Genomic DNA, 24,825 nt, shown 5'->3' with positions numbered 1-24,825 from the left:
GAAAGATCATTGTGTCATTTAAAGAAAAATTCAGTGCGTATTTATTTAACAAAATCTGGGAAAAGAAACAGTGAAGTGGGAAGAATAAACAAATTCATCCATAATCCTACTGTCAAAATTCCTACCCCTACCAACGTTTTTACATTCACCATCCCACAGATTTTTGTTTTACAAATTAACAAATTATCCATATTCTGTATTCCACTTTTTTTTTTTTTTTGGTCTAACATCATCTTAGCATTTTCCATTAATGACTGCGTAATAGTCCATCAAGTAGATAAACCATAGATCCTATAACCCTTCTCTTTCGGAAAGGCATTTTGGTGGTTTTGAGCATTTTGCTATTACGAACAGCAGCGAATAAATATCTTTGTGCATTTTCATACTTATATCTATTTCCTCAGCAGAATTTTTGGGACCAAGAGAAATGTAAATGCTTAGGGCTCAATGCTCGTTGCAAAACGGATTGCGCCTCTTTATCCTCTGACCGGCAGAGTGCAAAAGTGACTGCTTCAGAGATGAAGTTGCTTTTTCTAATTTCACTTGTTACTTTGAGATCGTTGTAAATTCACACGCGGCTGTAAGAAATCACACACAGAGATCCTACGTACTCTTTACCCAGTCCATCTTGCAAAATTATAGCCTAATGTAGATAACCTGACCTGGCTACCGCGAAGAAGCAAACCATTTCCACGTCACGAGGCTCCTTCATGATGCTCGCTACAGCCGTACTGGCCCCCTCCCCAGCCCCGATCCCAACAACCGCTAATCTATTCTCCATTCGTCTATTTTTGTCATTTCAAGAATGTTGTCTAAATGGAATCATGAGGTGAGATTTTAAGAAATCTGTATTGTCAAAAAACAGATGAAACAACCTGACAAATAGAACTATGAACTCATTTTTAGGAGAACTATCAACACATCTTCGAATTGGCTAGCCTCTAGACCAGCACTGTCCGATGAAATGGAATGCAAGCCACATAATGTAATTTAAAAATTTCAATAGCCACATGAATAAAGTATGAACTCATAGGTAAAATTAATATAGTTTATTTAGCCCAAGGTGCCAATTCAACATGTAGTCGATGTTTTAAAATACCGTTGATGAGATATTTTACCTTCTTTCTTAGCGCTAGGTCTTAGGAATCTGGTGTGCGTTTTGTAGTGACAGCGCGTCTCAGTTTGGACCGAGCCACGTTTCAAGTCTCAAGAGCCACCTGCAGCTAGTGGCTGCCATGCCGAATAGTTAGTTTGGCTGCAGACTGAACTGCGCTGACATCAAACCACGAGTGTGGGACCTGTGCACCTCCAGGCTTGTGAGGCTCCCCCTGCTGGGCCGTGGTTCTCAACCTTGGCAGCGCCTGGGAATCCCCCGGAATTCTTAAAACTACTGACGCCTCGTTCCCACCCCAAATACCCCCACCCCCACCACCAGAGGGTGGGAAATGATCGCTCCTGGATGCAATCCAGCCTTGGGATTTCTTTGACACTCTTCAAGACGACGCTGATCGAGGCCCCCCTAGTATACGGCCTTGGGGCTGTGTCTGGTTTGCTCCTGTCATGTTGCGGGAGTCCGGGAGAGGTCCTGGGGACATTTCCTTTTCTCCTCTTGATTCCTGGTCTGACCTCTTGGAGAGCAGGCATATTCTCCCTAGCAGTTCTGTAGGTTTCTACACTTCCCTGGCCTGCAAAGTTCCACTTCAATCTCTGCCTCGTTCCGCTGGAGGGAGTTATCGGGGCTGGTTTGAAAGCGAGGTGCACGCGAGCTTCCTCCCCCGTCGCTCCGGCCCCGCCAGCGCCATCCGGTTCCTCTGAGTGGCTTCCACAGTGGGGTCCGCCTCCTTGGTGGCCACTCCTGCTCCTTTTCTGGATCCAGGGAGGAAGATGAACATCTGCTGAGAGCCCCTGACCTACTTTATGTCACGGAACCCTCACAGCCACTCGGTAGAGAAACCATCACTCCTGTATTATTGATGAGATGCCGAGATGCTGAGCCGGTTGCCCGAGGCCCCCCTCTGCCCGCCCGGGGCCCCCATCCAGGCCAGCCTTGACGGGATGACGAACTGAGCCGGGGGAAGCGGTGGCCGCGACAGCCGGGCTGCGGTTCACGCTCGTCCCGCCTCGTGCTGCTTTTTCCGGGCCGATGCCCTTGCGTGCTCTGGGGCCTGCGAGGCAGCGTCGCTGGCTGAGCAACAGAGACAGCAGCACCCCCACCTCCTCTCCCTTGTCACCAGACATCTCCTGGGGAACTCGGTGAAGAGCGAACCCCCACTTTACACCCTCAGTTCCCTGCTCAGCTCTGTCATCCAGTCAGGAGATACTAAAGTCACTTTAACAGCATTGTAAGCACTCGGCTTTATCTCTCGGGACTCGCGGGTCACCAGCAGGGCCGTCCAGGAGCCACTGGGCCATGCGAGCCGACGAGCCTTCACTCTGGGGTGTGGCCTGGAACCCCCTCACTCACAGGGAGGGACATGCTCAGAACCACACCTCAGGCTGGCGCAGACATCATTGCATCTGGAGCCATGAGGGCGGACGGAGGAGCGGAAAGCATCCTGTTGAGCACGGACTCCTCAGAGAAACGCATCATCCCTTTCATGCTTTTCTCCTTGTCCACCTCTCGTCCTGGAGTGGCCGGCGTATCATCCTCCTTGTTGGCAGTGACGCTGGGCGCGCTGGAGCTCTGGGCGTGTGGGCCTTGCTCCTGAACCCGCAGCAACCCGTGCAGCCCTCTGTATAAACTCGGGGCTCCGAGGGGCAGGGCTGGGATATGAGGCAGAAGGACAAGGACACGGGCTGGCAGAGAGAGGGGAGGCGTGTGTGCTGCAGACCACTGGAATCCCAGGTTATGGTAGAAGATGCTGGAGGCAGGAGACGGGGCGGGCAGGAGGCACTCACAGAAGCGCATCCTGTGCTTCGTAACCTGGCCGGCCCCATCGTCGTGTGAGAGCCCTGCTGTAGCAGCCTTTCCCCCCAGGGAGACGTGCTTTCTACAGGGCTCCGAGCTGGCCCCAGATGCAGTCCAGGTCGCTTCTCCGAAGCCAGACGGGTCTTCCTCCCCAGGGTGCCCCTTCTCCCGGGAAACACAAATACAAACTCCAAGCATGGAGGGGGGTGGGCGTAAGGAAGATAACTCAGTCCGCAGGGAACACCCAGGTACCTCCTCCTCCTCCTCCTCTTCCTCCTCCACTATAATCGCAATTTTATATGAAAAGTGTCTGGTTTGTCCATCCACCTGACTGATGCAAAAGCCAAGGAGAAAATAACTTGAAACCTGCAGCCCTCTTAAGCAAGAGGCTGATAATGTTGAGAAAAATTAGGTCAGAGTTTCCTTTGCCAGTCAGGAAATTCCGCTTTCCCCAAGGGAGACTATTCCAAGGTGATGAGCTAAGCCCTCTGCTGAACTCCCCTCCCCAACTCCACTGCTGCCCAGAACCAGGCTGACAAATGAACAAGAGGCTACATTGCTGGGTTCAAATCCCAGCTCCCCCCACTTCCTATCTGGTGACCTTGGCCAAATGGCCGAACCACCAACCCCCTCATCTATAAAGTGGAGATAATGACCGTGGTTAACGTTAACTAGTTGCAATCACTACGTGCCAGGTTAGAGCCCCTATTTTAAGCTGGTTATATGTGTTCGTTCATTTAATCCTCATACCCTTTTGGAGAAGGTACTAATATTACCCATATTTTAATAATAGTGCCTACTGCAAAGGGTTGTTTTGAGGATCAAGTGAATTAATATGTGTCAATTGCTCAAGACAGTTTGTGGCGCACGGTCCTGATCCCATGAATGTCAGGCCGTCATTCTGCGGGAACTGGGGACACAGAAGCACACAGGGGAGCAGCAGACCCCAAATCGGGATCCTGAGGAGAAACCCGTGGGTCTGGCTTTCCCCACAGGCTTTTGCATCTGATAGATGGCCTGTGTCGCCCCAATTAGATCAAGTCTGAACATCCTTTCTGTCTACCCACATTAGGACGCAGGTAGGAAGCTGTTTTCCATTCCTTGCTGGCTTCTCGCGCGCCGGGCAGCCGCGGGGGCAGCGATGTTGCAGGCTCAGCAGGCACCGCTGGAGGTGTGAGCGGGAGGCGGCAGCCCCGCCAGCGGGCTTCTAACTGCCAACAATTAAGGCTTCACATCACTGAATTATGCAGTTGGCAGCCCCCGGTTGCCATCACGTTTAAGTGGAAGCTGAGGGAAGAAGGAAGTATGGCATCCTGCTGCTCCTAAAGGGGATTTTGGTTTCTGCAAATGTTAGAAGATAAAAATCCATTTCTGTTGGGGGGGCGGGGGTAGGGCGGCTCCTCTCCTTGTAGAACTGGCGTTAAGGCTGACCAGGACGTGCGCTGTTGCATCTCCTCTGCTTCTGGAGTCCCTGATGTGCCCACAGAGGGGAGCAGAGGGGCTGAGGGTGGGGCTGGGCATGATGGAAGTCAGGTCAGAAAGACAGAAGCTCCAGGGTACAACAGACATGTTTGCTCAGACTCATAGATTCGTGTAACGGTTTTATGGTTTATTGTTCCTTTAGATTCTACATCATGTAGCTCCTTTGTTAGGAATAATTTTTGACATCAAAACCCACCTCTGTGTTGCTGAAGAGAGGTGGTAGAATTTATTTATTCATTTGTTTGTTTGTCTGTTTGTTTATGGATTAAATGGGAGAGAAGGCCGGTCTCCATAGCTGTTGGGGGGAAGAAATTCGCAGAGCCTGGGCTTAGGGGGCAGGACACAGCTCGGTTTGAATCTAATCTTTTTCAGTGTGAGTTGGGCGACCCCTACGTCTTCACCCTCAGGTTCCTCTATGTAAAGAGAGAATCGTAACGTGACTCGGCGAGGCAGATGTCAGAACGGGAGTAAGGATGCTCAGTGGATACACGGGCCCGATAAGTGGCGACCGCCATACCCTCCCCACCGCTGTCTCTGTTGGCCCTACTGGAATGCTCACTCTCTGTGTGCCCTCGACGCACGTTTGTGCCCAGCCTGCGTTTCATAACGCGGGCTCGCGAAATGAAACCCTGAGCCAGTGGCCGCGCCGAGTGCCCTTTGCATCAATACACAGAGCAGTTCAGCCCCTCGGATGAGAAAAACCTACAATCTCTCCAGTCCAAAAGCCTTAGCTGATAGGGCGGGGAGAGAGGAGATGGGGGGGGGGGGAGCAGAGGCTGAAATTTGTTAAGTGGGGAATGAATATTCTGTAGGGGCCACCTGCCATGATGAGGGGAGGTCTGCGAGCTGACTAGAGATGGGAAAGTCTGGGCCGTTTTGCCCCCTCTTAGAGACCGTTAGCCCATTAAGTCTCCCTGCTGTACACGGCTCTTTGGGCGTCAGGTGGTGTTACTTTCTTATGGCAGCATCGTACTGAGGTGGCGCGAGGTGGCCCAGGCTGATTCGGTTTCACTTTCATAAATTCTCGCCGTAGCCCCTGTGAAGCTCACCTCGTTTTACAGATGAGGAGACTGAGGGAGGCTCAGAGTGGCCGTGCGCCCTGCCCCGGATGCGAAACGGGAGAACTGGCATTCCAGTTCGGATTCGCCTGATCCCAAAGCCCGTAGGTCATTCGCACCGCCACACGGCTGTAAACTCCAGGGATGAGACTATGATCTTCAGGCCCTCCGTCACTGAGTTACACTCTGGGCAGTCACACGCGGCATCCATGTGGTACCTAGGCAGTGAGACAAAGAGGCTAATCCATGAGTTTTGGTGACTCCTGCGTAACAAATTACCTGAAAACATGAGAAGGTTGTTCACGGCTTTGTGGGTCGGGAATCTGAGCAGTGCTCAGCTGGGCAGTTCTTGCTGGGCTTCTCAGGTAGGTGCAGTCGGGGGTTGGCTGGGGCTGCGATCATCCAAAGGCTCCACTGGGCTGGGTGTCCAGGATGGCTCCAACCCCTGGCTGGCAGCGAATGCTGGCCGTGGGCTGGGAGCATCCGAGCTGTTCCCCAGAGCACCTGTGCATGGCCTGCGAAGCCCTGTAACCAACCAGGCATGATTCTGCCTTCCCGGGGACATTTTTGTTGATTACCACTGGGGTGCTACAAGCACCTGGTGGGTAGAGGCAAGGATGCTGCCGAACATCCTGCCCTCTGCATGACAGACCCTGCAACAAAGAATTATCCAGCCCTAACCATCGATAGGGCCGAGTTTGAGAACCCTTCCCTAAAGCATGGCAGTCTCAGAGGAGCTGGACTTCTTACATGGGGCTGGCTTTCCCAAGGGAGCTCCCAAGAGAACCAGACAGAAAATGTGTCTCGTCTGATGACCTGGCCTCAGACGTCACCCAGCATCATCTCTGGTCGAAGCAGTCACAAACCTGCCTACACTCAAGGGGAGGAGACTTGCGTGGGCGCTCCCCTCCCCCAATGGGAGGAGTGTCAAGGGATTTATGGTCACTTTTTCAGTACCACGGAAAGTAGCGGGAGTCAGCATGATGGAAAGCAAACAGGGCCGTCAGCCCAAGGAGGCCTGACCTCTGGTCACCAGCTCAGCCTGCTGCAAGCTGGCCAACCAAAGCCGAGGCACCAGACCAGCTCACAGAAGCAGCTGCTGTAACTGCCCAGAACCCTTCCTCCCCGAACCCTCCATCGAGCACTGGTGGGGTTTCTCTGGGCTGGTCGGGGTGTCTACAATGGACCGTCTTCCCACTTTCTCCTTCTCTACAATTAAACATGTCCATCCTCCCAGCAGGCCCCTAACTGGGTGCTCACTCACACCTGTACCCTTACCCATCTCTAAGCACCTATGTATTATTGGCTTGGGCAAGGAAATGTGCCATTAGTGATTTAATCTCCACAAGACATTTCTTCCTAATTGCTAGTCATGGATGGTAATTAGCGACTGTTAATTCCTGATAATTAACAAGCTAATACTTAGAGGTAATGGCACCCGGGCAATCATCTTAAAAGGTTCAAAGCTGAGGTGTTTCCTGTGGTCCCCAAGCCCCAAAGGACGACATTCAGCATCTCTAGCCCAGGAATTGGCTGGAACCCAGCATTTTTATTACGAGGGCAATGATTGGAGAATTGGCGACTCTCGTCTTTAATTTAGTTCTCTCGTCTGGACATAAAAATAATACATGGTTATTTTTTTTTTAGAAGCTTTGTTGAGCACAGGAAAGCATAAAGAAAATCAAATATATATATAACCTTATTACCTGGAAGTGTCGATCATCAACATTTTTGTTTATTTCTTCCCGGTCTGTGAATTTTTTTCACAGTCAAATTCATGTAATACATGTGGTTTTTGCATCCAACTTAATTCACTTAATATTATAGCTTAAATATCTTCTCTGGTGGTAGCAACTTGTGAAAAATGACTGCCTACCCCATCAGAAAAACGAAATGAATGTTACGGGAAGGGGAAGCAATCGTGTAAAAGCAAAAGCGTGGACAAAGCCCTGATCGTGTGGCAATGAGACGTTTATTCCAAATCTGTGTCTCCCAGCGGCCCCCATCCTTGCTTGCACCCACCGACGCCATCAGGTGGTAGAACATGCGTGTTCACACGCAGTCACGTGGGAACGAAGTTCGCAAGGCAATGAATGAAGATGTCATAATGGTGTCGTTTTCCAAATGGGGCCGTATGGGTAATTTTCATCTTCTGCTTTTGTAATTTTCCATGCAGTCCAGAGAAAACAAAAACACATTGGATTCGCTTTCCAAAGATGTCCGGTTCACACTTTCGTCCCTCCCTGGGCCTAGCGGGGGGTCATTGCCCGCTGGGCCTTGATTTTCTTATATGTGTTTCAAGGGTAGTATTAGCCTTCCCACCCAAAAACGTGGTTTTCAGAAGCGGAAACGCTGAATCAGAGGGCACCTCCACGAGCCTGACTCCAGAAGGTACACCCGGCCACCCCAGGAGGCAGCCCCGTGAGAGGGAGAAACAGCCCTCATGCAGCCCTTGGCCGTTTGCAAGGACAGTCTTCCGAGTACCGCGTCACGCACGTTTCTGGATTCCCTAGCGAACTCCTCTGATGTCTCTTGACCGCGGCACTTCTGGAACTGCGTATTTCTTCAGTGGGAAGATGGTGTCGCCAGCGCACAGATTTTGGAATTAGACCTAGGTTTAAATCCAGTCTGTCACCCACCTGTGACGTCCTACTTACCTACCATCTCTGAGCCTCGGTGCCCCCATCCACAAAGCGGGGCTAGTACTGCTTCTTACTCATGGGGAGGTCCCGATAAGCTATGGTAGGTACAATAAGTGGCTTTTCCGTATCCAATGCCATTTATTTATAAATAACTATGACTTCATAATCGAAGCATAAATGCAATTGTGTAATGAGTAAGGTCGCAAGTTTCCACTCTGTACAGCGTTCCATAAATTTGTCACATCGTCCGGAATGGGACTTGGCCCTTTTCCCAAGCTCACTCCAGGCTCGAAGCTCAGCTTTTGTAGAGTTCGACAGGTCAGGTCAGCTTCGGTTTCTGCTTTTACATCTCGCATTTGCAGATTCGGACCTAATCTCCTCTTCGCTTTCATCTTTCCAAACCTCCAAGACCCGAATCTTTTTTGTCTCACCGCCGAGCGTATCACTGAGACTGGCTGTTCCGCTCTGGCCAGGTACTAGCCCTGATCAAAGCCCCGATCTGTCTGCCTTGCGAGAACAGGAGCTTGTTTGCCTATTGTTCCTTAATAGCAATTCCTTATGTCGGGATCGTGCTTTAGAATTTTCAATGCGCTGTCAGACCCGCTGTCGTGTTCAATCACCCAGCGGTTTTGTGCAGTGGGCAGGGCAGGCCTTATCATTCTTCAGAAAAGGCAGCTTCGTACCCAAAATGCGTTTCATGGAACGAGTTGCCATTTTTTGGACGGATAAGTTTGGAAAACAGTGGAATGAGCAACGCTAAACAGGCTTTGACATATTAATGTGCAATGAGATTCAACAAGACCTAAATGCATTCTTCCTAAGCTTTTTTTTTTTTTTTTTCACCAGCTCTTTTTTGCTAGAATATTCCAAGGAAGTTTTGCTCCTGGAACCCACGTTGGGAAACACTCATAGGGGTGGCATGAGAGGGGTCTTGAGAATGAAGCAGGATTAAGTTTCAAACGCAGGCACCACCACTAGCTGCCGGAGTGATCCTGGGCGAGTCTCTTAATTTCCGTGACCCTTCATTTGCTCACCTGCGAAACGGGGGTGGTAATAGGGTTGTAAGCATTAGCATAGACAGTAGAGCGCTTAGCGGAACGCCTCGCAAACAACGGACCTTTGATACACGTTAGCCTTATTGTTACTCTCTTCCTCTGCGTTACCTGGGAGAAGAGCGGGCCTCAGAACGGTTCAGCTTCCAGCATTACAGAGCTACTTAGTGACAGCGTTGAGTGTGCGGTGTGGGTTTCCCGCCTCTCAAGGCTGCAGCGCACGGCGCTGTCACGCAGGCCCCTCGTCCTCTCGTTCTCCTCTCCTTCCCTTATTCCCACCAGACATCCTCGGGGTTCTCATTCCGTTCTCTCTGGCAGACGCTGGGGTTCTGGGAGCCTCACATGTAAGTGAAGATACTTAGCGAACCACTGTTAAAGCGTTAATTATCATTCCGCACATTACCGCCCCACCCCCAATCCATGTAGCAGTGTCTCTGGGGCCCCTCCAGGCGGCCTGCCTGCCGCCCCACCGCCCCTCCGCGGGGCCAGGTTCCACCTGTCACGGTGCCGCCCCGCCCCGTGCCTTGGTCCTTCCTGCTGCTGTTCTTGCACATTTCTCCAGCTCGCAAACCCGTCGAGCCACAGTGCCCCTGATGCCTTTGCCTCTTCTGCGGCGAGCACCGTGCTCCCCTCATAGTAGGCGCTTTATCGCATACTTGTAACCCAGTCAGGAGGCCAAGCCGTCCTGCTCCACCTCCCACCCTGTTTGTGTGAAGAATGACTTGGCTTGGTGGAGAAAGCAGGCTGGTTTGCATTTCCTTTTCCCCATCTTTGTCAAAGCCGCTTCAGGAGGGGGTGGCTTAGATTAAACCCCCGGGCTCTCCTGCTTGCACGGGGTGCCTCTGCTTCCATGGGCTCCCACGCGCCTCCGGGAAGCTAGCATGAGGCTCCTTCTATAGGTCGATTAACTCTACCATGGTCAGCTGATGGGGCAGGGCTGGTGACATGGGATGAGAGCCAAGACGTCCTCCCTCCTTTTTGCAGAGAGCACCCATTTTCCTTCCCTTCTCGCCTCTCCCCCCTCTCCTACAGTGAGCTCAGACTCCGCCGACAAATCAAGCCTCCAGACTTGAGTGTGGCTTCTCTCCCTTTTCTGCTGACTCGGCCAGGATACGCCTGTGCCTTAGCTGAGATATGATGCCATACCCTCTGTAGGGCTCCTGGGTCACCATCAGGGCCCTGAGCTTGATGGCCCCGCCTCCCCACCCTAGGTGCTGTGACACCTGACTCTTAACTCTTAACGCCCTGTTTTAAAATTTCTGGTTTTGCATTGTTGCAAGGGTTGACATCTTGGCCACATCGCAAGCATGACCGGCTTAGGCAAGACACATTGAGTGGCCCAGGCCCCACCCTCTTCTGGAGGTGTCTCTGCCCGCACCCTTCAGTTCCACTAGGTGACCCTCCTCTGGGCTCTCATCACATCCCGGGCTTCCCTGTCATAGCAGGGACGACACTGTAGTGTAGTCACCTGCGTGCTTAGCACAGTGTTCCTCACAGTTTAGCAGGCGTGCAGCTCTCCACAGTACAGTGCAGAAATCTGGAGGGACCCGAGAGGCTGCATTTCGGACAAGCTCCCGGGCGATCCATGGTTCATAGTCTGAGTGCAAAAATCAATAGTTCTGAACTTGGGCTGCACATTAGATCACTGGGATCACGTAAAAAAAAAAAAAAATGTCATTATCCCCATTTGAGCCCAGCTGCACCAAAATCTTTCAGAGTGGCACCCGGGCATTGGGGACTTCTAGGCGCTCCTCGGGGGACTCTAGACTGCAGCCAGCGTCCAGAGCCCTGAGCTGGGCTGTGGGATCTGTGGGGGCCGACATCCGTCTGCCTTGTCCCTCACATTTGCTCAGCTCCAAGCCCAGTGCCTGGCCCTGGCAGGTATCAGTAGACATGCTCGTGGCTCGCCCCGCATAGACTCTTGGCTTCTCTCTGGCTGGTTCAGCGCCGCCTCCTGCCAATACCGTGTGCTGAGCAGGCAAGAGTCAGGCGGTTTCTGATTAGGTGGCTTTCTCCATTGAACTTGGACTGTGGTGAGGCTTCATTACTTGTGTTGACCTAGAACTACAACTGATTGGAGTCCATGAGGAAGACACCACCCCCCAAGACACCCTCTCTCCCCTTGGCCTCCTCCCAAGGCTGCTGCCAATTCCCTGACCGGATCCTGCACCTCTCTGTGGGGTGCACTTGAACCTCAGCGTCCTTCTCAATACCAAGAAGCCCACCCAGCAGAGCTCACTCCTCCATCCTTCCTCCCTGCTCCCCGAGTCTTGGGCAGAGATCTACCGCAGTCCCCATCAAGCTGCACGTTAATTGCCTTTGGTCTTCTAGGCAGGAAGCCTTCAAGGTCAAGTATGGGGTCACGTTCAATGTTCATCCTTTTCTCTCATGTTGAGCACAATGGGCTACTGGATGAATGAATGAATGAATGAATAGCATCCAGCAAAGGGGACTCCAGAGGATGGCAGTGGCCTGTCAGAAAAAGGAGAAGAGGGTGGCACCCGTATCTCAGTGGCCTGGCATCCAGGGAGCTGGCCCGTTGATCTTTCTTCATTAATTTAGCCAGGTGGGGTGCACTTTAGTTCCCTCCGAAGGCCCCTCATCTTGTCTTCCTTGGAGCCGTGGCTGCTGCCTCCCGCTCACCCTCTCTCTCCTGCCGCCAGAGCCCACTTCCTGTCGGTGGGACCTCGGCCACAGGCCGCCCACTTGGCCGCCCGGGGAGATGAGTGCCTGCGGAAGGAAGGCCCTGACCCTGCTGAGCAGCGTCTTTGCCGTCTGCGGCCTGGGCCTCCTGGGCATCGCGGTCAGCACTGACTACTGGCTGTACCTGGAGGAGGGCGTGGTCCTGCCCCAGAACCAGAGCACAGAGATCAAGATGTCCCTGCACTCCGGCCTGTGGCGTGTCTGCTTCCTCGCAGGTAAGGGCACCCGGGGCTGTGGGCAGCCCCGCCCTGGAGAGAGGAGCAGCCCTTCCCTGGGAAAACCTGTCCTAGATCCCCCCTCGGCCCCCCCCCACCCTTGGGAAGTGGCACCCCTGCTGGAAGGACATGGTTCACCACGACAGTCCTCATCGGGTCTGGGCGGTGCTCCCTGCAGCGACCAGGACTCTTTGCAAACTCGAGCTCTGACTTGTGGTGTCCATTTGAGCGAGTCTCATCGCCCAGGACCTGAGTCTCCCACCTGAGAGCAGAAGATTAGCACACCTTCCCCACACTCCATCTCCCAGCTGAGCGAGGCTGATGGCGGGCAGGGCCGGAAGTGCCCCGTGCGCCTTAGCTCACTGCTTCATTGACCTCACTGCCTCTCCACAGCACTGCAAGGAAGGACTTGTTATTATTGCCACTTTTTAAATGAGGAAATTAAGATGCAGGGAGACGAGTCTCCTTGACTCAGCATCACTTACATCCACTAGTTTACAGGGTGGGCAAAACTTAGTAGCTTCCTATTCCTAGGTCCATGAAATGGCAGAGAGAAAACCCAGGCGCAGCTCTTCCCAGCTCTGCAGGATGGGGCAGGCTTTGATCCCGCCTGTCTGGGCCTCCCACCAGCTTGCTAGGGCTTCTCTGGAGCCCTTGGAGTTGCTGCTGTAGGCACTCTGTCCTTTATTCCTGTGTCGCGGCCCAGGACCAGCCTGCACAGAAAGATCATCTCCATATCCTGCGAGACTGGCCGCAAGCTGCAGCTGGCCGAGCCGCCACAGTCCTGTCACTGGGCCTTTCTAAATGGTCTGGAAGCTAAGCGTGCACTGGACAGATGGACCGTTTGGTCCTCGCAGTTTCACGATAGGGCTTTGAGGGATGGGCATGGTGGCCGGCACCCGCCAGTAGTTAGCAGGGAGGACACCTCAAGACCTGGCCTCCCGACGACTTGTGTCTGCTTCGGGAATGACCTCTAACACTGACCTCGCCTCCCGCCGCCCTAGACCATGTGACCGACATCGGTCTCTGCTTAAATCTGAAACAAAGTTTGGAGTCATGAGGTTCTGGCTTCCGAAGTGGCTGACAAGGCTTTTGGGGTTCTGCTCCATGACACCCACGCTGGGGAACCTAAGCCAGCCAAGGACGGCCGCCGGGCGCTTGAACCAGCCCGCGCGCCCAGCGCGACCACGTGCCACGCGCCTGTCTTGCCGGGGCCCGTCTGCACAGTGCTGCTTCTCCGGGAGCAATGCAATGTCAGGACGTGTTCCACCCCTGCTGCGGGCCACCAGCCGGGGACAGGACCCCCTAGGGTTTGCACCAGCCCAGGTGCAAATACGCCATAGGTCAAAGGTCCTAGAAGCATTCGGAAATACCGTTCGAATATACGAACTTCAAATCCACATTCCAGAAGGACCGGGAAAGGTAAACGACCCTTGTCTTCACAGGTGAGGAGCGCGGACGCTGCTTCACCATAGAGTATGTGATGCCTATGAACTCTCAGCTGACGTCCGAGTCCACGGTCAGCGTTCTAAGTAGGTACCTCGCGCTCTCCGACCTGGGCCACTGGCTGGACAGAGCAGAGCCGCGTAGAGGGAAGAGTCAGTGTGACCAGCTTGCTTCTCGAGAGCTAATGTCCTTAGACTCAGATGGTTGCGCTGGCCCGAGCTCGCCAGAACTTGCTCTGTCGATTATTTGCCCAGTGTTTGGTGACAGGTTGCTGGAGTCTCCCAGTCTGGTGACCCAGGCAAGTGAGAAGGCACCCAAACCCACAGCGTGAGTCGGTTCAGGCTGCCATAACAAAATGCCACAGACTGGGTAGCTTATAAACAACAAACCTATTTCTCTCAGCCCCAGACGCTAGAAGTCCAAGAGCAAGGCACTGGCAGGCTCAGTGTTCGGTGAGGGCCCCAGGCCACCCAAGGAGCGGATGGAGCCCAGGGAGCTCACGCAGGGTGTGGCTTCGGTGACCGAGTGCCAGGACCACTCGACTCAGGAGGCTGAGCAGTGAGTAAGGCCCCGGAGACTGACAGCAAGCACCCTTGTGTCCCCTCCATTAGAAATGATTCGCTCGGCCACACCGTTCCCCTTGGTCAGCCTCTTCTTCATGTTCATCGGCTTCATCCTGAGCAACATCGGGCACATCCGACCCCACAGGACCATCCTGGCCTTCGTCTCCGGTATCTTTTTCATCCTCTCAGGTCAGTGCTGTCGTTTGTGTGCACTCCGTGCTTTTGACAGTTGACTCCTAAACATCTCTGCCCTGGGAAGGCCAGGTCACGGCTGGGGACCAGCCCCCAGCGCCAGACCAGCTGAGTCAGTGATGCAGGCAGAGCAGGGGCTGGAGGGAGGCTTCTGATGACCCCTCCACACACCCCGGCCTCTCCCAGCTCCCTTCGGCACAGGCCCGTCTTCCTCGACCGACACCAGGCCATACGTCGCCATGCTGTCTACCAGGCCTCGTGCTGGGCGGTGGCATCGCCGCCCACTCCAGGTCAGTGTAATGGGTAGACAGGAAGTGTGAACACAGCACCAAGGGCGCGATGACAGCGGTCAGCAGAGACGACTCGGGGGCCACGAGCAGTGGTCGCACCGCAGACCGAGGGCCGGTCAGGGAAGGTGCCAGGAGGAAAGAGCGGGAATTAGGTACAGACGTAGGGATTGGGGGTGGGGCGGGATCCTGGAGGAAAGAGAGGTCGAAGCGCTGGAGTGGGCACGTGGAACTGTCACTCACGCGGCAGAGGAGCGAGGGGGAACGCGGTCGGAGGTGACACTGTGGAGGGCATCCGACGTCACCTTACGGATGTTGGGCTTCGTAAGAAGCCGCGGAAGGATTTTAAGCCAAAGAATGACAGGACTCGATGTGGATTTTATTTTATTTTATTTTTAATTTTTTTTTTTTTAAGCAAGGCAACCTCACAGATTGCAAGGACCTTGCCAGTTTACAATCTCTTATTTTTTTTTTATTTTTCTACACCTACAGCGCCTAGTCTTCCTAGGTGGTCTCCCATCCAAGTACTAACCAGGCCCGATCCTGCTTAGCTTCCGAGATCAGGCGGGATCGGGCACATTCAGGTGGACATGGCCATAGACTAGATTTGAATGTTAGAACAAGTCCCCTGGGAACGGAAGGAGGGAGGAAAGCAAAACAGGAGGCAGAGAGGCCAGGCAAGAGGCTATTGCAATTTTACAGGAGAAAAGGTGACGATGGCTCAAACGGAGGGACGGGAGTGGGGAAGAGAGAGATGAGAGGGTTCGGCGACACTTGGGAGGCAAACTCAACAGGGCCAGGACCAGGCTTGCAAGAGAGGAGTCGAGGGAGAGTGTCAGGTTCTTGCCTGGGCACTGGGTGGGTGGTGCAGGGCATCGTTGACCCAGGGAACTCAGGAAAAGGAGCGGATTTGGAGCAAAGTTCCTGAGTTTAGTGTAGGAAGTGCCGAGTTTGGGGCGTCCATGTAACACCTGGGAGGAGGTGTCCAGAAGGCTGAGTCTGGGGCTCACGGAAATGACTTGGACCGAAGATAGAGATTTGGGAGCTCCGAGCCCAGGGGATAGGAGAAGGGACCATGGCTGTGGCCGAGGTGACTAACAGGTAGTGTATAGAGCGAGAAGGGAAGAAAATGTGGTTTTAAAAAAAGTAGGCTTTTCTCCCCTCCAAGGTGATCTGTGCATTTTCACGAGGACTTTCTCTTTCAGAGATAAGAAGGAGCAACTCTTAGGGCATGTGTTTTAGGTGCCCTGGAGCCCTAGACGTGTGGGTAAGGGAGGGGCCAGGGAGGAGATGCGCAGACGGAAGATGGGCAGAAGGACGGCTTAATAATGGACGGGCGGATAGAGGGATGGACGGAGAGGAGGATAAACAGCTGTCGGACACCAGACATTCTGCTTGCTGCTCCCTGAGTCCCAGGCACTTTAGTTTCCTTTTCCAAACACTTTCTTATCAATACAGCTTGGGAGCCAGGTGGCGATCAGAAAGCCTGATGCCAAAGAGCTTCTCTTCCTTTCTCTTTTCATCTATCCATCCATCCACCCACCATCCATCCATCTATCCATCCAATCGTCCATCCAACCATCCACCTGTCCATCCAACCATCTGTTCTTCCATTTGTCAGTCCATTTTTTTAATCCGCTCCCCCACCCATCTTCCATCCACTCTTCCAGCTGTTAATCCATGCATCTGCCCCTCCATCCATCGATCCAACAAACACCTGTTGAGCACCTGCAGTGTCCTCAACACCACCTGGCCCCCACGAGGCGATATCCCCGCCTAGTCCAAGAGGCACGGACCTGGGGTTAAGCTCTTTATCCTTCTGTGAACTTCACAATAGTCAAGGCTCTGCAGTAGCATTGAGGCCCCTGAGGATTTTCAGCAGGAAGCTACGGGATCAGAGGTCTCAGACTGAACTGGGCCGGCCACATGAAGTCGTTTCAGTGACAGCAATAGACAGTGTCCACTGGACCAGCAGTGATGCAAACACGAGTTAAGTGCCGGGGAAGACTTGAATCAAATCTATTTTCCTTTAACTTTCATCTTTCAAGATGCCCTAGTTTAATCATGTGAATGGAATTAAACCTGAACAGCTCAAAGCGCAGTAATTAATTATGTCCTGATTCGATTACAGTCTCTAATTGACGAGACTGGTGCCTGAGGCAGTCATCTGCATAATGGCAGTAGGAGTTTGGGCCCCACGGGGCCCCACTGATTTAACGCATTCCAGAATCTAGACAGATTCTTCTTACCTCTCCTGCCTAACCATCTCAATAGGGCCACAGCCAGTGGTCAGTGGGCAATGCAGACCATGGCTCGCTTGGTCTCCACAATGATAGTACCACCCACCACTGGAGCCAGGGGCCGGAGGCCTGGCTGCTCCTGCCGAGGGAACCTATTTTGGTCCTTCTTTTAGCAAAAGCCGCTTCCTAGCTCACATTAGCATCACCTGGGGAGCTTTTAAGGTATGCAGTGCCAGGGCCCCAGCCCACAGGTGACTCAGAATGTCAGGGGCGGGGTCCAGGCATGTATTTCTGACAGGTGAGTCTAGTGGGCAGGTGGGGTGAGCTCCATCGGGGTTACGATGGCTCAGGAGGTGTCTGGACAGAGTGCTTTTTACCTGCAACTACCTGCTTTCTAGAAGGATAAAGGTCTAAACAGGGTCTTTAGAAGGAGAGCACCTGCTTTCCCAAATGAGTGCATTGTCACCACGAGGACGGTGGCTTTCTTCCTGAACCCCAAGGGGAGGTGCAAGCCCCGTCCGCGAACTGCCCAGGCCTCGTCTCTGAGCAGCCCCTGCCCTCCACTCAGGCCTCTCTCTCGTGGTGGGCCTGGTGCTCTACATCTCCAGCATCAACGACGAGATGCTCAACAGGACCAAGGATGCAGAGACCTATTTCAACTACAAGTACGGGTGGTCGTTCGCCTTCGCCGCCATCTCCTTCCTCTTAACGGAGGTACGGCCCTTCCGACCGGCTGGGTGTGGAGCGGGGTGCTGCCCGGGGCGCCGCCCGGCCTGCTGCCTGGGCTGAGGGGGAGGAGGACACTAGACGCCCACCCCGGACCCGCCCACTCCACGGCCCTTCATCCCCAGAAGGTGTCGCTCTCTTACCTTCCCGTGCGTGCTCCATCCGGGGCGTCCCAGGGCCCTGCTCCCGCCCTGGCGTCTACTTCGCTCCCCACTCCGGGGGCTCTCGTGGCCGTGTCCCGCGCAGACCCAGCTGGGAGCAAGGCCAGGCCCCCAGCAGTGAGCTCTCTGCTTTCTCCCCACCGTAGAGTGCGGGGGTGATGTCCGTGTACCTGTTCATGAAGAGGTACACCGCCGAGGACATGTACAGGCCTCACCCCGGCTTTTACCGCCCACGTCTGAGCAACTGCTCCGACTACTCGGGCCAGTTCCTGCACCCAGACGCCTGGGTCCGGGGCCGCAGCCCGTCCGACATCTCCAGCGACGCCTCCCTGCAGATGAACAGCAACTACCCAGCTTTGCTCAAGTGCCCCGACTACGACCAGATGTCATCCTCCCCGTGCTGAGCCTCGCCTGGACTGGACAGCCAGATAGCCTCTCCCAAGCCCCCTGCTGGCCTGTGAGCCCCAGACCCAAGATGCCCCCATGCATCACCATTGTCACTTGGCCCCTGACGTCTCCCTGCTTCCCCCAGAGTTACCTCTAACTGCCCCAAGGTGGTGTCAGGCGCCCCGGAGCCAGCGGGCGAGCTGATTGGCTGAGAGCATGGGTGTAGCCCCACCTCTGGAGTGCCAGCCACTCCTTCAGCTCTCCCCTTTCCTGGGAGAGGCGGGTGTTCCGGCTATGTATTCATCTCTGCACACCCAAGTTCATGGCCCCAGGCCCAGGCCAGCTCTGAGATGCCACGTTCCTTCCCCAGACCCAGCTGGACTTGTGCGCTTGCCAATCGCTCACACTCACGATCTGAGCAGTCAGACCCAAAGGGAGCCCTGCTATGGAGGTCTGGCAGGTTCAGAATTGCCAAGCAGCGTTCCTCGTGAAATCTTTTATCCTTTTTGTTACCCACATCCCGCTACGACACACCTGTCTGTGTTCTCCACTCCCCCCTCTGCCCCACAGGCTGTGACTCTCCCCCCTTCTCCCACCGGAACTCAGCTGCCCTGCCTTGGTCCCTAAGGAGTCTGAGGTCACTCTTCTCTGATGAAGTCACAAAGAGGTGTTAATGGCTGATGATGTCTTAATGTGTATGGCCCCTCAATAACCTATTTAATGGGGGTCTTTAATGCCTTAACCCAAAGAAGTGACTCTGACAACAAGAATTCCAGAATCTGGCTGGTCTGAGTTAGTATTCCCTGGCACTGTTCAGACCCTGAAGGTACTGACCCTGCTCATTTCCGGTCCGAGGCCCTAGAATCTAATTACGTAGACAGATGTCTAGCCCACCTAAACAGAAGGTAGCTTTCAAAGAGGCTGCCTGGCATTTGGAGCTGGATTTGCTGACACCTGGTGCAGTTTGAGTCTAAACAAGCCAGACTGGGAATGATCTGGCTGTTCTCCTGAAGATGCCCGTGAACCCTGGGGGGTGGGGAGGCCAATTTAATCCTAACATAGGGCAGCGTCTGCTTTCTGGTGGTGGGACATATGTGGGCAAATAGATGCCTCCAGAAAACGAGGCCGCGCGAGGCACATCTTCCTCGTAGGAAGCCTGAGCTGGGATGTGCACGGCACTTTCCGTGAAGTCTGCTGGGCAGAAAACGGTGGAAGGCCCTGCAGGGCGCGACCCCCTCAGATCCCCCCGGTGGCTTCTCACCTCGTGCCATTTTGGTTTTGAGGTCTCAACTAGCGAAACAGCACCAGGCTCTCCGCCACGCATTTTTGGCACACCAGCTTTTCTCTCTTTCTCTTGCTCTCTTGAAGATAGCATTGCGATCCGGGCGCACAAAGCCATAGCAGGCAAGCCGCGGGCTCTGGAAAGTACTACAGAAAACCACTCGCGTGGCACCGGCGGCCTTCAGAAGGGCAGTGTGTTTGTTTCCTCGGGCCGCCATCAAGATGCCACAGGCCGAGCGGCTTAAACACCAGAGATTTCGCTCCTCGCAGTTCTGGATGCTAGAAGTCCAAGATCAAGGTGTCAGCAGATTTGGTTTCTTCTAGGACCTCCCCTCGGCTTGCAGATGGCCATCTCCTCGACATGTCCTCATGTGGTCTTTGCTCCATGAGTGCGCACGCCCCCAGTGTGCAAATTCCCTCTTATGAAATGCCCCAAACTCTAATGGTCCAGCCTCATGCAGGAAACTCCAGGTCACCCTCATATGCGGCTTTTCAGGCCCAGCCTATGAACCAGTAGCAAATGTAAAGCCCCCACTTTCCCTCTCCATCGACCCCTGCAATGACTGTTGTACTATTTGGTTACTGTTTACAGAAGAATCCGCGTTCTCCCCACGGCCAAGGAATTGGTGAGGGTACTTGGGGACCACCAGGTGGCTTTTCCAACCTGGGCAGCTATTTAGACGTGCTCTACTCTGGTTTCCTGTCCATGTAATTAGCTCCTAGAAGGCACTTTTTCTCTCCCTAAAGCGCTCTCTCTCTCTCTCTTTCTCTCTGTCACTGTACTAGGCTTGATTTGATTCACAAGGGGAAAAAAAATGGAATTCACTCTTCAACACAAGTGGGTTGTTGACTGTGACATCATTAGGATGGGCCTTTATTGGCCTTTATTGGCCTGGATGCTGAACTGCAAATCAGGCAGCTCTTGCCCTGGGAAAGTGCAGCTGACACCTTCCTTAGAAACGGGTCCTTGTTCATCGTCCTCCCTCCCGAGGGATATGTGAATGTGTCAGTAACTGTGCAACCATCACGGTTTCCTTTCCGTCTAGAAATAAATCTTAGGACTGGACCCTACATGCAGCCTCTCCACAATCAAAAGATTTTTATCAAATATTAAGGTGTGTAAATGCAACTCAGACGTTATAAATTAGGGCCCCTTCCCCGGTACACTTTTTAATCTTTTGTTCCCTCAAGCATTTAAAAATATATATTGATGAGCTCTTTTAATTTTTTTTTATGAGCTCTTCTGATTTTTTATTTTTTAGGCAAGGCATCCCTCGGTTGACCTCACAGATTGCAAGGACCTTGTCAGTTTACAATCCCTTATTTTTTTTTTATTTTTTACACCTACAGCACCTGGTCTTCCTAGGTGGTCTCCCATCCAAGCACTAACCAGGCCCGACCCTGCTTAGCTTCCGAGACCAGGCGGGATCGGGCTTGTTCAGGGTGGCATGGCCACAGACTGATGAGCTCTTTTATTTTCACCCTCAAAAAGTGGGAGAGAGAGACTAAAACACCGAAGTCCAATGAGTCATGGAATAAAACTGCTCCGAGTTACCAGCCATAGGGACGTTGGTTCCCTCCCACCTGGAACTCGCTGCCCTCCTTCCTGCTCCAGGGGCGAGTCAGGGATGCCTCCCTCACCCCCAGCACCTCCTCACCCCAGACAGCCTTCGAAGAAACGGTCTGTGATCAGGGCTGTGTATGGAATTGAGGGGAGGAGTTAGGGGCAACTCTACATGTGTCGCCGGCTTATCGGTGATGTTCCAGAGGACCAAGTATGGATAGAGCCCCTTCCTTAATGTGTGGGCAACTCTCCTTTCTCCCTAAATAAAAGTGGTGTATTGAAGCTCTCCAGAGAAACCAAACCAACAGGATGCATAGAGAGAGATTTATTTTAAGGAACTGGCTCACCTAATGCTGGAGGTTTGATGAGTCCAAAATCTGATGGAGGAAGCTAACAAGCCAGAGACTCGGAAAAGAGGTGCAGGTCAGGTCTGAAAGCCACCTGCTGGCAGATTTCCTTCTTGTTCAGGGGAGGTTAGTCTTGTTTTATGCTCAGGCCTTCAACTGATTGGACAAGGCCCACCAACATTATCGAGGGCAATCTGCTCTACTCGTAGTCCACTGGTTTCAATGTTCATCTTATCAGGAAAAAAAAAAACATTTTCACAGAAATGGCCAGAATAATATTCAACCAAATATCTGGGCACCATGGCCCAGCCAAGTTGACCCGTAAAATTAACCATCACAGGGAAAGCAGAGAAGGGCAGGGAAAACAGGATTCCACCTTAAGAATGGCAGGGCTGATAGAGTGTGGGGGTGGATGTGGTAGAGTCAGCACACTCATGCATGCACACGCACACCCACGCACATCGGGCTCACCCACGCGCTCACCCACGCACGCCGGGCTCACCCATGCACACCAGGCTCACCCACGTACACCAGGCTCACCCACGCACGCCGGGCTCACCCACGCACGCCGGGCTCACCCATGCACACTGGGCTCACCCACGTACACCGGGCTCACCCACGCGCTCACCCACGTACACCAGGCTCACCCACGCACGCCGGGCTCACCCACGCACGCCGGGCTCACCCATGCACACTGGGCTCACCCGCGCCTGGGGCTGTTTCTTCACAAGCAGCCCTCCAGCTCAGGCCATCTGCCTGGTGACTACACAGAGCCCATTTGCCATTCCCTCAGTCTTGACTTTTCTCCCAGACTCCGTGAACACACTCACATATGCTAATAGACTCTTAGGAAGTTAATGAGCTTCTGGAACACAAACACTCCATGTCCTGAGTGGGCACAGAAGTGGATGAACAAGTGGATCCTGCCAACTGTGCCTCTGCTCAGGCCCAGACAGGCCGGGTCGCAGCTGGAGTTGGGAGGGTGGGCTCGGCCACAGCGACGAGGCTCGGCAGCCACCACCTGCAGCTGTGACACTCCCCAAGGGGTAGAGCGTGGTGAGCCACAGCTGGGTTGCAGCCGCTCCAGAACCTGAGGTCCTCAGCTTTATTATTCATATAATGAGGGGGGTGGATAGAATCATCTCCAGCTCTGAAGGTCGTAGGCTTCACAGGCAAAACCCAACCAAGTTCAAGTGACAGAGCCCCAATCCCTGCCTTCTGCCAGGGGCACCCAGATGACGCCCCCAAGAATTTAGATAAAAGGTCAGATACTTGCGGGACCCCGAGGAAGAAGAAAGTTGGGTGCAAATGGCAGGCCCCCAGAATAGCAGAAAGGAGAGAGAAGGGAGGGGCCCAATTCCTTCCTCTGAGCCATAGGGGGAGGGGGCTTCTCCAGCCAGCGTCTGCTCCCCTGGATAGCGTTATGGAGAGTGAGGCCCTAGTTCAGCTAACTCCAGAGGTTCAAAAGCAGGTTCAAGGTCAAGAGGCACCATTTTCATGCTAAACGTAGGGCAGAAAAGACCTTCCCCGGCTGAAAGGTGTCATCGGGAAATGTAAGTTCCCAGGTGGGAGTTTGGTTAGAGGAGGGAATTGCTGCCCCAGGAAAGAGTACGCTGGAATTGATGTCAAAGTCTTAGCCTTGTCCTCGGATCGGCAGGTGAGGGGCTGGCAGATCACCCTGGTGGGCTGAGGGTTCGGGGGAACAACTTGCTGCTTCCTTCACCGGGTCCCAACCTAGCCTCTTCCTGAAGGCAAGAGGAAGGCCCTGGGAGCCAGGGGTCAGGAGTCACTGCCCCCGCCACTCTCTCTGGGCAAGTCCAGGCTGCAATTCGAGCCTCAGTTTTTCCATCCACGACGTGGGCGGCCTCCTCAGGCTGCTTCTCGTAAAGGAGTGAGCCTAAGCGAGAACTTAGATGGGGATTCTGGTGATGCCTGGAGAAGATGCGCTGGCTCGGGGCTGAGTGTCGGCCCAGAGTCACCATCTCTCTGACCCACTCTCGACTGCCTGGTCGCGCCGTCTCGGCTCTGCCCTCCCAGTCCGTCATCCTGCTCACGGCCTGGGAGGAACTTGCTTCCCACCTGCTCTCTCCTCGCCGTCAGGAGGAGCATTTGGGGGGAACAGCCGCCGCCCCGCCGCCATTGACCCCGGCCTTCGCCCCCGCCCTTCTCAGACCTGGTGGAGGTTGGCTTCTGACTTACGCACCACACAGATGGGACACTTTCAACAGCAAGTAAGTTTGACTTGAACTGCTTTCAACAGTAGGTATTACCTTCACACAGGGGAGGCCAGAGGGAGGTGTGGGTTCAGGGGCCGGCTAATTCAGTAGCTCAGTGATGCCCTCAAGGACCCGAGTTCTCTCCATCTGTTGGTTGCGCTTTCCTTGGGGTTGAGTTTATCCCCAAATCGATAGCAAGAGGTGCCAGCGCTTCCAAGTGTCAGATCAAGATGCCACAACATCAGGATGAGAACTGTCTCTTCTGTGGCTTTCTTAGGGACAAAGACGACGTTCCCAAAAGACTCTACCTTGCGTCTTAGTGGGCCAAACTGGACCACATGGCCATTTCTAAACTGCCATCTGGCAAGGGGACAGGGTGACCATAACAAATCACTCCAAAACTCAGTAGTATAAGACAATCAAAACTATACCATTTTAGGGGCTGGCTGGGCTGAGCCAAGTGGCTCTCACTCAGACCCTTCAGACAGTTGGAGTCAGATGGTGACATCTTCAAGATTTCCTTGTTCAGTTGTCTGGCAATTGATGTCCCCTGGGACCTCAGCTAGGGCTGTCGGCTGCAACGCCTGTGCACAGTTTCCTCACAAGGCCTGGTCTTCCTCAGAGCATGACAGCTGGGTTCTAAGATCAAATGTCCCAAGAGAAAGGAAGCATCGCCTTTTTTGCAGTACCCTTGGAAGTTACCTGGTGTCATTTTCGTCTTAATCACCAGACCGCCCAGATTTAAGGGAGAGAAACATAGATCCTGTCAGAGTACGAGGTGAGGTGTGTCAAAGTCCCATCGTGAGGAAAGGCCGAGAGACGGGATGTGTCGTGGCAACCACCTTGGGGACCATCCACCCTGTCACAGGTGGCTTCGACCAGTTGTTCTCTTAGCCCTGAAGTTCCGATTTTGTTTTCAGGTGGACAGTCGTCTCTCACGAGCTTCCAGGTGTTGTCAAGGCTGTGTTGTGGTCTAGGCTCTAGGGACTGGGTTCCAGACACATGAATTTTTTTCAGTTCCCAAGATGGCTCTAATCTGACAACACCAGAGTTGGGATCCACTGGCTTAGACCTACCAGGATTTGCCCTTGGGACTGGGGATCAAGCCCCTTCTCTTGGGTCTGGTCGGAAGTCTAATGGCTTCGCAAATGAAATGCAAGAAAAGAAGGGGAAAGGGTCCTGCTGGGCAACCAGGGGCGCTTCAGGCCCAGGCATCCCCCTCGCCCCCTCCCAGCCCTCTCAGGCCCTGCCTCCTTGGATGAAGGCTGTGCCTTGGGCAAGTCGAGTTTGTGGGCTCATGCCCAGCCTCTCTGGTCCAGAACCCTTTCCCTGATGAGCTGGTCTTCATTGGGATG

The 24,825-nt window shown here is 53.7% G+C and overlaps 1 protein-coding gene and 2 pseudogenes across 1 annotated transcript; 1 reads left to right on the top strand and 2 right to left on the bottom strand.

Moving 5' to 3' along the window:
- The first annotated feature begins 11,740 nt into the window (after positions 1 to 11,740).
- CACNG5 (calcium voltage-gated channel auxiliary subunit gamma 5) lies at positions 11,741 to 20,521 on the top strand. The gene is made up of 5 exons (XM_016143697.2): positions 11,741 to 12,060; positions 13,506 to 13,592; positions 14,118 to 14,258; positions 17,357 to 17,502; positions 17,822 to 20,521. The coding sequence occupies exons 1-5, from the start codon at positions 11,865 to 11,867 to the stop codon at positions 18,077 to 18,079; spliced, it is 828 nt and encodes a 275-aa protein (XP_015999183.2). The 5' UTR covers positions 11,741 to 11,864; the 3' UTR covers positions 18,080 to 20,521.
- LOC118604546 lies at positions 15,032 to 15,150 on the bottom strand (annotated as a pseudogene).
- Positions 20,522 to 20,684: 163 nt separating the features above from the next.
- LOC118604495 lies at positions 20,685 to 20,803 on the bottom strand (annotated as a pseudogene).
- Between the last annotated feature and the right edge of the window lie 4,022 nt (positions 20,804 to 24,825).

The sequence above is a fragment of the Rousettus aegyptiacus genome, unplaced genomic scaffold (assembly GCF_014176215.1).
Source record: "Rousettus aegyptiacus isolate mRouAeg1 unplaced genomic scaffold, mRouAeg1.p scaffold_m13_p_6, whole genome shotgun sequence".
NCBI classification, from domain to species: Eukaryota; Metazoa; Chordata; class Mammalia; order Chiroptera; family Pteropodidae; genus Rousettus; species Rousettus aegyptiacus.
This window is presented reverse-complemented; position numbering and strand designations above follow the sequence as displayed.

Excerpts from the sequence above, each read along its gene's own strand:
- CACNG5 (XM_016143697.2), top strand. The coding sequence starts at position 11,865 with ATGAGTGCCTGCGGAAGGAAGGCCCTGACCCTGCTGAGCAGCGTCTTT. Across the intron at positions 12,061-13,505 it reads GCGTGTCTGCTTCCTCGCAG|GTGAGGAGCGCGGACGCTGC; the intron begins GTAAGGGCACCC and ends TTGTCTTCACAG. Across the intron at positions 14,259-17,356 it reads TATCTTTTTCATCCTCTCAG|GCCTCTCTCTCGTGGTGGGC; the intron begins GTCAGTGCTGTC and ends CCCTCCACTCAG.